We start from the raw sequence: 12,795 nt of genomic DNA, 5'->3' as shown, positions 1-12,795 counted from the left end.
CTTTCCTCTATTCCCCATTCAACCTTTCCCTTTCTGGTAGCCTCAACTTCTTTTCTATGGCTCAACTTCATTGTCTCCACTACAATATACTAAAATGATATCAGTATCTACCATCACTGCTACTTTCCTACCACTTTTCTCCTTATCCACCTACTCTTATAGTACTGATTCTATCAACTCTATTCCCTATTATACTGTGACCTTAATTTTATCCATGATCTTACTGAAAATATTTTACCCTAATCAAGTTCCTCCTGGTATAAATAGGCTCTCTCAGTTCTGGTTTGTTTTTAATTTCTTTGCTTTGTTTTCATCATCCTTGACATCTTTGCAATGCTGAGACTTTCTTGAATTTCTTTCTTAATATTCTTTGTAAAGAAAGCATCAGATTATTTACCTCTACTCTTGAGTTTTCCTCTTATTCTGCTTACTTCTCCTATGTCTTCTTTTTTAGGTTTACATTTCTCATCTTCTCAGATGTTTACAAACTGTAAGCATTTCCCTCAGATTCAATCTAACTTCTCAATTGATTATACTACTAATGATTTTCAAACTTTTTTGGTTTGCAGATTTATAGACAGGTGTTTAGTCAATTTATAATAAATAAATTAGACTAAACATTAAGCAATCCAATTAATTTCTTGACAGTCTAATTTTATTGTGTACATGTACGCAACACATTTTTATTGTGTACATTTATTGTGTACAGTTTTTAATGTTACTGAAATGTACAAATGGTTGGCAAAACAGAAAAAATTTTAAAAAGTAACAGTGTTCTCTAGCTACAAATCCTTACCTTTTGAATCCAGGTACCAAATCTACATCTAAAACCACCATTACATAATGGTCAATTTTATTTATAATGAAATGTACATATTCTAATATGATGATGTTTTTATGCTATTTTCAACCCAAGAAATACTTACTGGATACATGTAATCCAATTATAAGATACCTAGAATTAAAACATTAATTATATTTGTATTCAAATTCATTATATTGATTATATATAACTATATTCAAAATAATTCTATATATTATCAACTGGTAATTTTAGGCCTCCTAGAACTAAAATCATACTCTTCTTTCTTATATCTTACATAGGCCCAGAAAATATCATTAACTGATTTTGTTGATTAATCAACCAAAAGATATCATTTCACTCTTATTATAGTTAGTTAGGTGAGACTGGTTTATGTACTAATCATTTTACATGGTACAATAAATATTATTTGAGCAATAAACTTGTTAAAATATCTTCTTATATTCCTTCAGTAACTATGAATATTCCATTTAACCAAACCTCTATAAAGATATCATGGGCCTTTATGTATTTTCTGGAGGTCTTGCAGTCTATTCTTTACAACTACTTTCCCCAAATCCTTTAAATATGCTTTCTATTTTTAGCTTTATCAAATTTAATCATTGATTTTCTAACACTCCTTATCAATAAATTTTAGCATTACTTAGAAAGTTAGGAATGATCTCCCAGTGTATTATACACATTAAGAGATTAGCCTTTTAAATATTAAAAAGATGTTTAAATTTATCTTTTTTTAAATTAAAAAGAAGAGCACAGCAGCTATAACCAAATTCTTTTATAAAGATCATTATTTTGACAAGTAGAAACAAAAAATTCAGTTTTCTCTAATACAACAAAAACTCAATTTAAAACTTAAAACAGGGCTTCTATTTGAAACTTCTAATGAATACAAAGTTATTGCTGTCAAATTAATATGTAAATTATTTCTAGAACTATAATATGGGAAAGCAATACAATCATTCTATTATTGAAAGTAAACTACGGAACTTAATTAATCCTATGATTTTTTTGTAGGCAATCTTCAGGTGAAGGCAGAAGGGGGTCTACAGAAATGCGCTAAACTTCAAGAAATAGGAATTTGATTTAATCATTGGTGATAATCCTACAGATAAACAAACTTGGAAATTATGTAAGTTTTTAAATTAGTTCGATATTGAAATATACACAAAGTATGACAGCACTATTTTTTTAAATATATATTTTTTTTAACTGAAGTATAATTAACAGTATTATGTTCGTTTCAGGTGTACAATATGATTCAACAATTCCATACATTATTCAGTGCTCTACACTGCATGTAGATGCCCAGTTTTCTCATACATTCACAGTAAATGTATTCTTAATCCCCTCTATTTCACCCATCCCCTTACCAACCTCCCTTCTGGCAACTTCCAGTTTGTTCTCTGTATTTTAAAGTCTGTTTTTCTTTTGTCTTTTTCTTAGTTTATTTCTTAAATTCCATACATAAGTAAAATCATATAGCATCTGTCTTTCTCTGCCTGGTTTACTTCACCTAGCATTATAACTTCTAGGTCCATCCATGTTGTTGCAAATGGCAAGATCCCATTTTTTTATGGCTGAGTAATATTTTATTTTGTATATATACATATATGTGTGTGTGTGTGTGTGTGTATGCCACATCTTCATCTACTGATGAACACCTAGGTTCCTTCCATAATTTGGCTAGTATAAATAATGCAAAAAACATAGCAGTGCATATATCTTTTCAAAATAGTCTTTTTGTTTTCTCTACATAAATATCCAGTGGTTAAATCACTAGATCATACGGTATTTCTATTTTCAACTTTTTTGAGGAACCTCCATACTATTTTCCACAGCAGCTTCACCAATTTACATTCCCATCAACCCAGCACACAAGGGTTCCTTGTTCTCCACATATTTGCCAACACTTGTTATTTCTTGTCTTTTTGATTCTTGCCATTCTGACAAGTGTAAGGTGGTATCACATTGTGGTTCTGATTTGCATTTCCCTGATGATTAGTGATGCTGAACATCTTTTCGTGTGTCTGTTGGCCATTTGTATGTCTTTTTTGGAAAAATGTCATTCAGGTCCTCTGCGCATTTTCAATCAGTTTATTTGGTTCTTTGGTGTTGAGTTGTAGAAGTCCTTTTTATGTTTTGGAAATTAACCCTTATCAGATATATGAGTTGCAAATATTTTGTCCCATTCAGTAGGTTGTCTTGTCATTTTATTTATAGTTTCCTTCACTGTGCAAAAGCTTTTTATTTTGGTATAGTCCCACTAGTCTAATTTTGCTTTTGTTTCCCTTGCTTTTGTGTATGGTATTAGAAAGTAGTCCAGTTTCATTCTTTTGCATGTAGATGCCCAGTTTTCTGAGCACCATTTCTTGAAGAGATTGTCTTTGTATGTTCTTGCCTACTCTCTCACAGATTAATTGACCATGTATATGTGGGTTTATTTCTGGGTTTTCTATTCTGTCTCATCTCTGTGTCTATTTTTGTGCCAGTTATACTGTTTTGATTAATGGAGTTTTGTAATATATCTTGAAATTGGGATTGCAATAACTCTAGTTTGTTTTTCTGTCTCAAGATAGGTTTTACTGTTTAGGGTCTTTTGTGGTTCCATATAAGCTTTAGTATTATTTGCTCTAGTTTTGTGAAAAATGCTGTTGATATTTTCATAGGGATTGTTAATCTAATGATCTATAGATTACTTTGAGTATTATGGGCACTTTAACAATATTTGTTCTTCCAATCCATGAGCATGGAATATCTTTCCATTTGTCTGTGTCATCTTCAATTTCTTTCATTAGTGTTTTCTAGTTTTTGGAGTACAGATCTTTCAATTCCTAGTTGTTTATTCCCAGGTATTTTACTCTTAATGTAATTGTAAATAGGATTGTTAATTTCTCTTTCTGCTACTTCATTATCAGTGTATATGAACACAATAGATTTCTGTATATTAATTTTGTGTCCTGCAACTTTACTGAATTCACTTATCAGTTCTAGTAGTTTTTGTGGTGGAGTCTTTCAAGTTTTCTATATATAGTATAATGTCATCTGCAATAGTGACAGTTTTACTTCTTCCTTACCAATTTGGATGCCTTTCATTTCTTTTTCTTGTCTGACTGTGGTAGCTAGAGGAAAAGTTGTTTTTCACTATTGAGTAAGAGCACTATTTGTTTTTAAGATAAGAACTGCCATACTAAATGAGATAAAAATCCAATTTGCTGACAATATACTAGCACCAAAAGACTTTTTGTAAGAAAATGTGATTGCTCTCTATGGTAACTTAAAAGTTTACAAACATATTTCCTACAAGTCTATAATCCCTTACATGAGCCTGTACCCGCACCCTTATGCTCTTAGGATAAACAAAGTAGAGAGCCTAGAGTAACAGAATAACCTGGCTTTTGTTTCTGATTCTTTTTTTTTTAAGTTTATTTATTTTTTGAAAGAGACAGAGACAGCACAACTAGGGGAGGGGCAGAGAAAGAGGGAGATGGAGAGGGAGAAAATCCCAAGCAGGCTCCATGCTGCCAGCACAGAGTGCAACATAGGGCTTGAACCTGTGAAACCACAAGATCATGACCTGAGCCGAAACCAAGAACCTGACGTTCAACAAACTCAGCCACCCACGTACCCTTGTTGCTGATTCTTTTTTTTTTAAACATTTTTTTAATTTTTTTTTTTAACGTTTATTTTATTTTTGAGACAGAGAGAGACAGAGCATGAACGGAGGAGGGGCAGAGAGAGAAAGAGACACAGAATCGGAAGCAGGCTCCAGGCTCTGAGCCATCAGCCCAGAGCCCGACGCGGGGCTCGAACTCACGGACCGTGAGATCGTGACCTGAGCTGAAGTCAGATGCTTAACCGACTGAGCCAACCAGGCGCCCCCCCTTGTTGCTGATTCTTAAAAAAATTAATTTTAATGCATTTGGTTCTTAAATGTGTTACCATCTCAACCCTAACAAGGTAGCTTAAGTCTTCTGGTTTGCCTCCATTCCTATTCTTAAAGATGCCCACCCTCACCTGTCCATTTTGGAGACAGGAGCATGAAGTCATTGTCAGATGCTTTATCCATAATAAGTTATCCTGCTATGTCAACTGTACTATCTTTTATAATACTAGTTACAGCACAGAACGAGACAGGTCCGCGCATCTCAGGGAATATTTTAATAAATGAAAATTGCAAATATGTAGAACTGTGATCACGGACTTGCACCAAACCCAGTTACAAAACCTCCCAAGTAAAGATATGTGAAATTAGAATAATGTGGAGACAATGGGAAACCTGAAGAAGAGATAATAATCAGGAAAACCAAGGCACTTGACCTCCTTCAGTTTTCCTGGGTCCTGGAAAGCCTAATTCTCCACAGTCCACACGTTTCTGACTTTATACCTATGTATCTGGGAACATCTTATGTTATATCTGGTATAAGGATCATGATTACAAACTCATTTCCTTGCAGTAGTTGCACTAGTTATCTACATGTTGGCTCTGACACTATGACCATTTATAAAAACAGCTTATAAATGGTAATGAATTATGAGTTGGCTAATTTAAGAGTTTATTCAAAACTTTAGGAATTATGCCATCTTGTTCTAGTGATATATTTCTTTTTGTCTGTTTTGTTAGGTCTAGATCATCCCATGTGTTTGTCACTGTCAATCCAGTACTTCTGAATTGTTCCCTTAAAAAGATTTAGGAATAAAATGTCCCTTATATCTTTCTCAGTAAAAACTGAAATTTATTTAATTTTTTAAAAGTTTTGTTTAATGTTTATTTATTTTTGAGAGAGAGAGAGAGAAACACAGAGCATGAGCGGAGGAAGGACAGAGAGAGAGGGAGACACAGAACCCAAATCTGTCACCACAGAGCCCGATGCAGGACTCGAACTCATGAACCACGAAATAATGACCTGAACTAAAGTTGGACGCTTAACCAACTGAGCCACCCAGGCACTCCAATAAAAACTGAAATTTAATTGAATATTTCTACAATCTTCTTTTTCCACGTCTTTTTGAAAATTATATACTGTATTCCTAAAATGGTGTCACTCTTTCACTGAATAATTTCCTTGTCTTCCATAAAAGCCTTTTCCAAGAAGCTGTTCAAAATAATACCTAGTTTGCTCTTAATACACCTTTCTATTACCTTTCCTGCTCTCACTTATTCATTCAACAAATATTTAATTACCTTGTATATGGCAGGCACAGTTCTATGAATTGGTAATATAGTTGTGAACATAATAAAGCCCTGCCCCCATGTAGTTAAATTATGATAGGAGAAGCAAACAACAAGCAAATAATATATAATTTAATGACAGGTAATTGTGTTATCAAGAAAAAGAAATCAGGATGAGGTCAGGGAGGGAGTGAGCAGCAGTCAATGAAGATCTCTCTAAGAAGTTAACAATTAGTTAACTTAGAACTAAATAAAATAAAGGGAATATGTAATATAATTATTAGGGAGGAAAGTGTTCCATGGAAAAGAAAAGCAAATGAAAAAGCCTTGAGGTAGGAATCGTGTCGGAGAATAGGAAAACCAATGTAGCTGATGCAGAGTAAGTAACATGAAATAGAGTTGAAAATGATATCTTGGGGGCACCTGGGTGGCTCAGTTGGTTAAGCATCCGACTTGGGCTCAGGTCATGATCTCGCGGCTTATGAGTTCAAGCCCTGCATCAGGCTCTGTGCTGACAGCTCAGAGCCTGGAGCCTGCTTCAGATTCTGTGTTTCGCTCGCTCTCTCTCTGCCTCTCTCCTGCTTATGCTCTGTCTCAAAAATAAATAAAACATTAAAAAAAAAAAGAAAATGATATCCTATCAGTGCCAGATCATTTAGGTCTCTATAAGACATTAATGAGATTTTTGTTTTTATTTTTAAGAGAAATAAAAAGCCATTGGAGAGTTTTGAGCAGGAATGGCATAATATGATTTAAATTTTAAAAGGATTCTACTGCTTATTATGAAAGTGGAGCCTGAGTGAGAACAGAGAAAATACCTAGAAAGCTATTGAGTAGTAGTCCAGGCAAAAGATGTGGTAGAAGTGAAGACACGTAATCAGATTTAGGATGTATTTTGAAAGGGAGTCAATAGAATAGTCTATTTTCTCAAAATCTCTATGTTTCCTAAGAAATTAATCATGTTGTCTTTTCTAATAAGTTAGAAAGATAAAACAGAAAAATACTAGATTTAATAATGGAAGAATAGAGCATTAAACTTAGCTATGCCTCCTACCAACTTGGAGACCTAAGGATACCACTTAAATTCTCTGGCTTCAGATGTCTTATCAGTAAAATAAAAATATTTACACTTTTCTTGCCTTCCTTACAGGACTGTTATGAAGGTCAAATGGGAGATCCTACAAATAAAGCTAAGTTTAATGTAACAAACTCACTACATTAACAAAAACTTTCCATCCTCTTTGTAAAACATGGATTGACATTAATGATTCACTGAATACTTGAAACTCTAGCTTAAATTCTCACACTTTCCTACTCCCAGCCTAATTAGGTGTGGGCCAATTAACTATAAGAATTAAGATAGATGATAGGTAGATAGATTTTATATATACACACACATACACACATATATATTGTGTGCATATACACTCACCTATACTCTATATATATGTGTACATACAGTTGACGCTTGAACATGGGTATGAACTGCATGGATCCAGTGATGCTTGGAATTTTTTTAGATAAATACATAGTACTATACATGTGTTTTCTCTTCCTTATGATTTTCTTAATAACATTTTCTTTTTTCTGCTTACTTTATTGTAAATATACATTATATAATACATATAACATACAAACTACATATTAATCAACTGTTTATGTTATCAGTAAGCCTTCCGGTCAACAGACTATTTGTAGTTAAGTTTTGGGGAGGTAAAGTTTTCAGGGAGTTAAGTTTTGGGGGAGTAGAATATATACAGATATTCAATCATGGGGAGATCCACACCCTTAACCCCCATGTTGTTCAAGGGCCAACCATATATTCATCATGTGTATAAACTAAGTGTCAGATGATATGTATATATCATCTAGAAGGACCTGACACTTTGCTTCAAAAGCAAAAGAAGTCCTTTTTTAAATTTTTATTTATTTTTTTAAAATATAATTTATTGACAAATTGGTTTCCATACAACGCCCAGTGTTCATCCCAAGTGCCCTCCTCAAGACCCATCACCCACTTTATTCTTGAGACAGAGCATGAGCAAGGGAGGAGCAGATTGGGAGAGAGACACAGAATCCAAAGCAGTCTCCAGGCTCTGAGCTGTCAGCACAGAGCCCAATGCAGGGCTCGAACTCACAAGCCATGAGATCATGACCTGAGCCGAAGTCGGATGTTCAACCGACTTTGGTGCCCCCCAAAAGTTCTTATTCTACTTTAAATAAGTTAAAACTGAAAATTATACATAATGACTTTGGGATGGTTTATGGAAGAAAAGCCCACACAGAACTCCAATTACAGAACCAATGCTCAACAACAAAAAATCTTGTTCATTCATCAAGTGACCTGTAAAATGGTGTATATACATTTTCAGTTAAAATAAAATGTTTAAGACATATATCGTTATTAATGACTTTCTGCTTTAATCAACCAACCATGTATATACTGTTTCATTCATGAAGTATATCAGGTGCCTACTATAATCATTCTCAATACTGACTGTGTATCAGAATTTCCTGTGGGGCCTTTTCAAAAAATGCAAGTGTCTAGGCCCCATTCCTAGATATGGATTCTCTAAGACGAATGGAGCTAGAAATCTTTCTTTTACACAGAGTTAAGAACCACTGGCCTACTAGGTAGTAAGCAGCCTAGTAATGATAAGGAAACATATATTTTCCTCTCATAGAGTTAACAATATAACAATAGTGACAGAAAAATAAATTTTCTAATCACAGTAAGGTGCTAAATTCACACCAAAAGGAATATTCCAGGTGCTATAAAAAAACAGAAGGGAAAAAAAAAAACTAATTCTGCCTTGGGCAGTAAAAAAGGAAGGTAGTGGACAGAGCAGGTTTCATGGAGGTGATATTTTAACTATGAGATAAAAAGTAACTAGGAATTCTCCAATTTTATTAAAGCTGGAAAGGATATTCTAGTCAGAAGCAACAAATTGAGAAAAGGCATTGAAATATGAGAAAATATGGTCCTTTCAGGGAATGCAGTATGCGTAGGAAATCAAGGAAATGAGGATAGAAATGTAAATGAGAACCTCAACCTGATATAGATCAAGTTAAGCACCTTGACGTTTACTGTATAGAGCAGTAGTTTCAAATTGTGTTTCACAGAATTCAAGTTCAGAAAAGGCACTTCATGTAGTTCATAAATATCTGAACATAGGCATTCAAATGAATACATACTGAACTTAGATTGCATTAAACTAATGTATAACTTGTTTTTTGATAAGCTTGAACCTAAGTTTCTTCTACCATTTCTATGTTTTTGAACTTCTTATACATTTGTCACTGATTATAAAAGGTGTAACTTTATACTTTTATAAGGCCAGCAAAAGTCCTACACCTGACAGGGATAATATTATACAACAAAAACCAAATATAAAATACACGATTTTTATTGAGTAGCTGTATAATTTATTATTATTATTTATTTTTAAATGTATGCCAATAAGGTATATTTACTTGTTTGAATAGCTGCTGTTTACTGGGTCTGACATTAGCCTTTTATTTGTAGAGCATCATTGCTCTAGGGAAACGAACATAAACTTTTTAGCAGGGAAATGACATAATCAACATTACAGTTCAGAAATAACCATTATTATAACAAAATCAATTGGAACAGGGTAAAACTAGAGGTAAGAAGATCAGGTAGGGAGTAATTTCAAGAGACTAACCAAGAAACTATGATAGAATGAACAGGTACTGAAGATGATGAAAAGGGAATAAATTTCAGAAATACTGAGGAAATAGAATAGATAGGATTTGATGACTGATCAGATAATAGAGATGAGGATGGTTTTCAAAAGAGCAGATTACAGATTTATACTTTAGTTTTGATCATGTGGAAAAGTTACAAGTACCCAAAAGGTGCCAACTGCTTAGTACTCAGAATAGAATGTTCTTTGCACATTCCATCAGTGAGTCCAAATGAAGTCCCCACTTTAGTAACAGTCCTAATTTTGGAGTTTCCTTAATCCATTTTTATATATTTTCTTATAGTCAAGGTAACCTAAAGTACAATCATAAAATCACTTTTAAAAATTAAGTATATTGCTATCCAAAGATGCCATAGTACTTTCCCCATTTAGTAACATTTTAATACTATTAGTGTTCCACTTATACAGCCATGTCTCCTCTTAATTTCTTTGAAAGTATAATTTTGTACCTATATTATTACAACCTACTGGTTATAGTCATTCCACTAAGAACAAGGTGATTTCAAAAATTTAAGAATACAAAAATACACATTTTAGCACCTTTTCCAAATTTATACATTACCTTCACCTAATTGTCTTGTTTGATCTTCCCAGTAACCCTCTTAAGTCAGAAGAGTAGAAATACTTATTACCATACCACAGATGAGAAAATCAAGGCTCAAGGCAGATAAATGGCTTGTCCAAGATTACATGGCTGGCAAGTGACAGAGCTTTAAATAAAGTACAATCTGATTCCTAGGCCAGTGTTCTTCCTACCATGCCATATGTTTTTGAAGTAATGCATATTTAACTTCTGCTACTTCTCATGACTATTTCCTGTCTGACTAAATAGGAAGACAACTACATATCTCCCATTTTCCTCTCTTGCATTCACCCATTTCCCCTGAAATTTTTAATTTAAAACCTTCTCTACCAGATTTAAAACCTCAATAGTCCTGCCAATCTGTTTCAGAGGTCTACCTTTTCTATAACTATTTTATCTTTACCAAAACTATTCTAAAAGATTTTGGAAATTTTTTCAGAATCTTGGAATGGAAACAGTAATACACCAAATATTAGATAATCATAGCATTATTCCCCTAACTAGCAGTTCAAATTTGAGCCTGTAAGGCCCTTTTCCATATTTCTTTCATGACCAATATTAAGCCCCTAATCTGACAAAATATCTACTATTTCTTTTTTTTTTTAATATTTATTTGAGAGAGAGACAGAGCATGAGCAGGGGAGGGACAGAGGGAGAGGGAGACAAAGAATCCAAAGCAGGCTTTGAGCCATCAGCACAAAGCCCGAAGCGAGGCCAGAACCCACCAACCATGAGATCACGACCTGAGCCAAATTTGGAGGCTGAACCGACTGAGCCACCCTGGCTTCTTTATCTGTTATTTCAAATTGAGAACGAAATTATATACAACTTTGTATACAAAATTGTATGCATATAAACTTCATAAGGTAGAATTATATCTTTTAATCTAATTCTAAATAAATTCACTTTTATGTAAATTAATATATAATATTTTAATAAATACAGGTTTAATGTTTTTATAATGATCCTACCAGGAATAGCAAATAAGACAATAATTTAAACTTACCCCATTATATATGTTATTTACTACAAAAATAATTTTAACAATTTCAAAAAATTATTTTGAAGTACCAAAACATTTAATAATTTCTGTAATTTCAAAAATTTATGATTTGTTTTAATGTATTCAAACACATCTTAAAATTATATTCATCAGTATTATATGAATGACTTAGTAGCTTTTTTAATTGTACATGGAGGTCAAGAATACATTCCTAAGCTACCTTCCCAAAAGAAAAAAGAACAGTAAGAATTATAAACTACTTTATGTCAGAAAATATAAATATCTATATAGTAACAAAATGTTTGTTTTGAAAATTCATGGCTCCCCATCAGAAACTCTATTTTGCTTATTCATTAGAACTTGAACATTAGAGTACAGTTACCCAAAATGTTTCCTCACTAAACCAGAACACAGGCTATTTTTAAGTTCTTACAAGTATTAAGTCCATGGATTTGTTTAAAAATTTAAGAATCTGGAGTTGTTTTCATACAGAATTTTAAACAATGAATTTAAAACAATACTGTTACATCTTTTTAAATGGATGTATTCACTTAGCTATTACTTCTAGCAACATTTTAATAGCTTTAATCATTTTATACTGCACAGTGAAATAAAATAACAATTAGTTTCTCTGAATGTCAACATGGAATTAACCAGAATGATTATTTTCTCCTTCAGTTTACTACTTATACATAAATATTACATTAAAAATTTTGCCCACAATTTGGGCCTTGACATTGCAAATTCTACTTTTTATGTTTGCTTATTTCCACTTTAAATTACCATTGCTTTTTAAATTGATACTGAAGTCGATGCCTAGAACATCTTTATTAATTCAAACATCTACCTATAGAGTCGTCTGCCCAGGACTGCCTGGTGTTGGCATCTCAACAATTCCTGATCCCTAGTGAGTGTTTTTGTTTGGTTTGGTTTGGTTTGTTTGTTTTTAATTATTCTTTCCTCACAACAGTGAAATAAAGAAATAATAGGCTGTAAGCCAATTCAAAACTTACCTTGCAAATCTGGAAATACTCTGAAGTCAGGGTTTCCTGAATCTCCTCTTTGAGAACCCCTGCAGTCCCTCCTGGATGCACGGAACCACTTCCAGCCCCACCACCGCTGTTACTGCCACTGCTGCTACCACTGCCAGGGGAGGAGGCAGTTAAGCCATCCAAAACTTTTCGGAAATTAAACTTCTTCATTTTAAAAACTGTTGAGAAATTCAAAGGAAAGGGTGACTTAACGCATGGACTTATACCTGGGTAAAAGTGTTGAGCTTTTCATATTAGTGAAGGCAGTAGCCAGTCCCCATTTTACAAGCATTGGCTATAAACGAATAAAAAGAGAGAGAGAGAGAGAGAGAGAGAGAGCGAGCGCCAGGCTTCATCTTGTCAAATTTTAATTCTAAAAAGAACATCCTTTAAAAAGAAATAATAAAATACAACTCTAAAGGCAAAGTATTCCCTCCTCATACATCAAATTTTCAAG

At 33.3% G+C, this 12,795-nt stretch overlaps 1 protein-coding gene across 2 annotated transcripts in view; it reads right to left on the bottom strand.

Moving 5' to 3' along the window:
* The window catches only part of STXBP5L (syntaxin binding protein 5L), a 377,830-nt gene extending 365,285 nt beyond the window's left edge, over nucleotides 1–12,545 (bottom strand). For both annotated transcript variants that reach the window (XM_049628234.1, XM_049628235.1), the window contains exon 1: nucleotides 12,321–12,545. In XM_049628234.1, coding sequence (XP_049484191.1) covers nucleotides 12,321–12,509 — 189 coding nt within the window. In that variant the 5' untranslated portion in view covers nucleotides 12,510–12,545. The remainder of the gene's footprint in view (nucleotides 1–12,320) is intronic.
* Between the last annotated feature and the right edge of the window lie 250 nt (nucleotides 12,546–12,795).

The sequence above is a fragment of the Panthera uncia genome, chromosome C2, assembly GCF_023721935.1.
Source record: "Panthera uncia isolate 11264 chromosome C2, Puncia_PCG_1.0, whole genome shotgun sequence".
Taxonomy (NCBI): Eukaryota; Metazoa; Chordata; class Mammalia; order Carnivora; family Felidae; genus Panthera; species Panthera uncia.
This window is presented reverse-complemented; position numbering and strand designations above follow the sequence as displayed.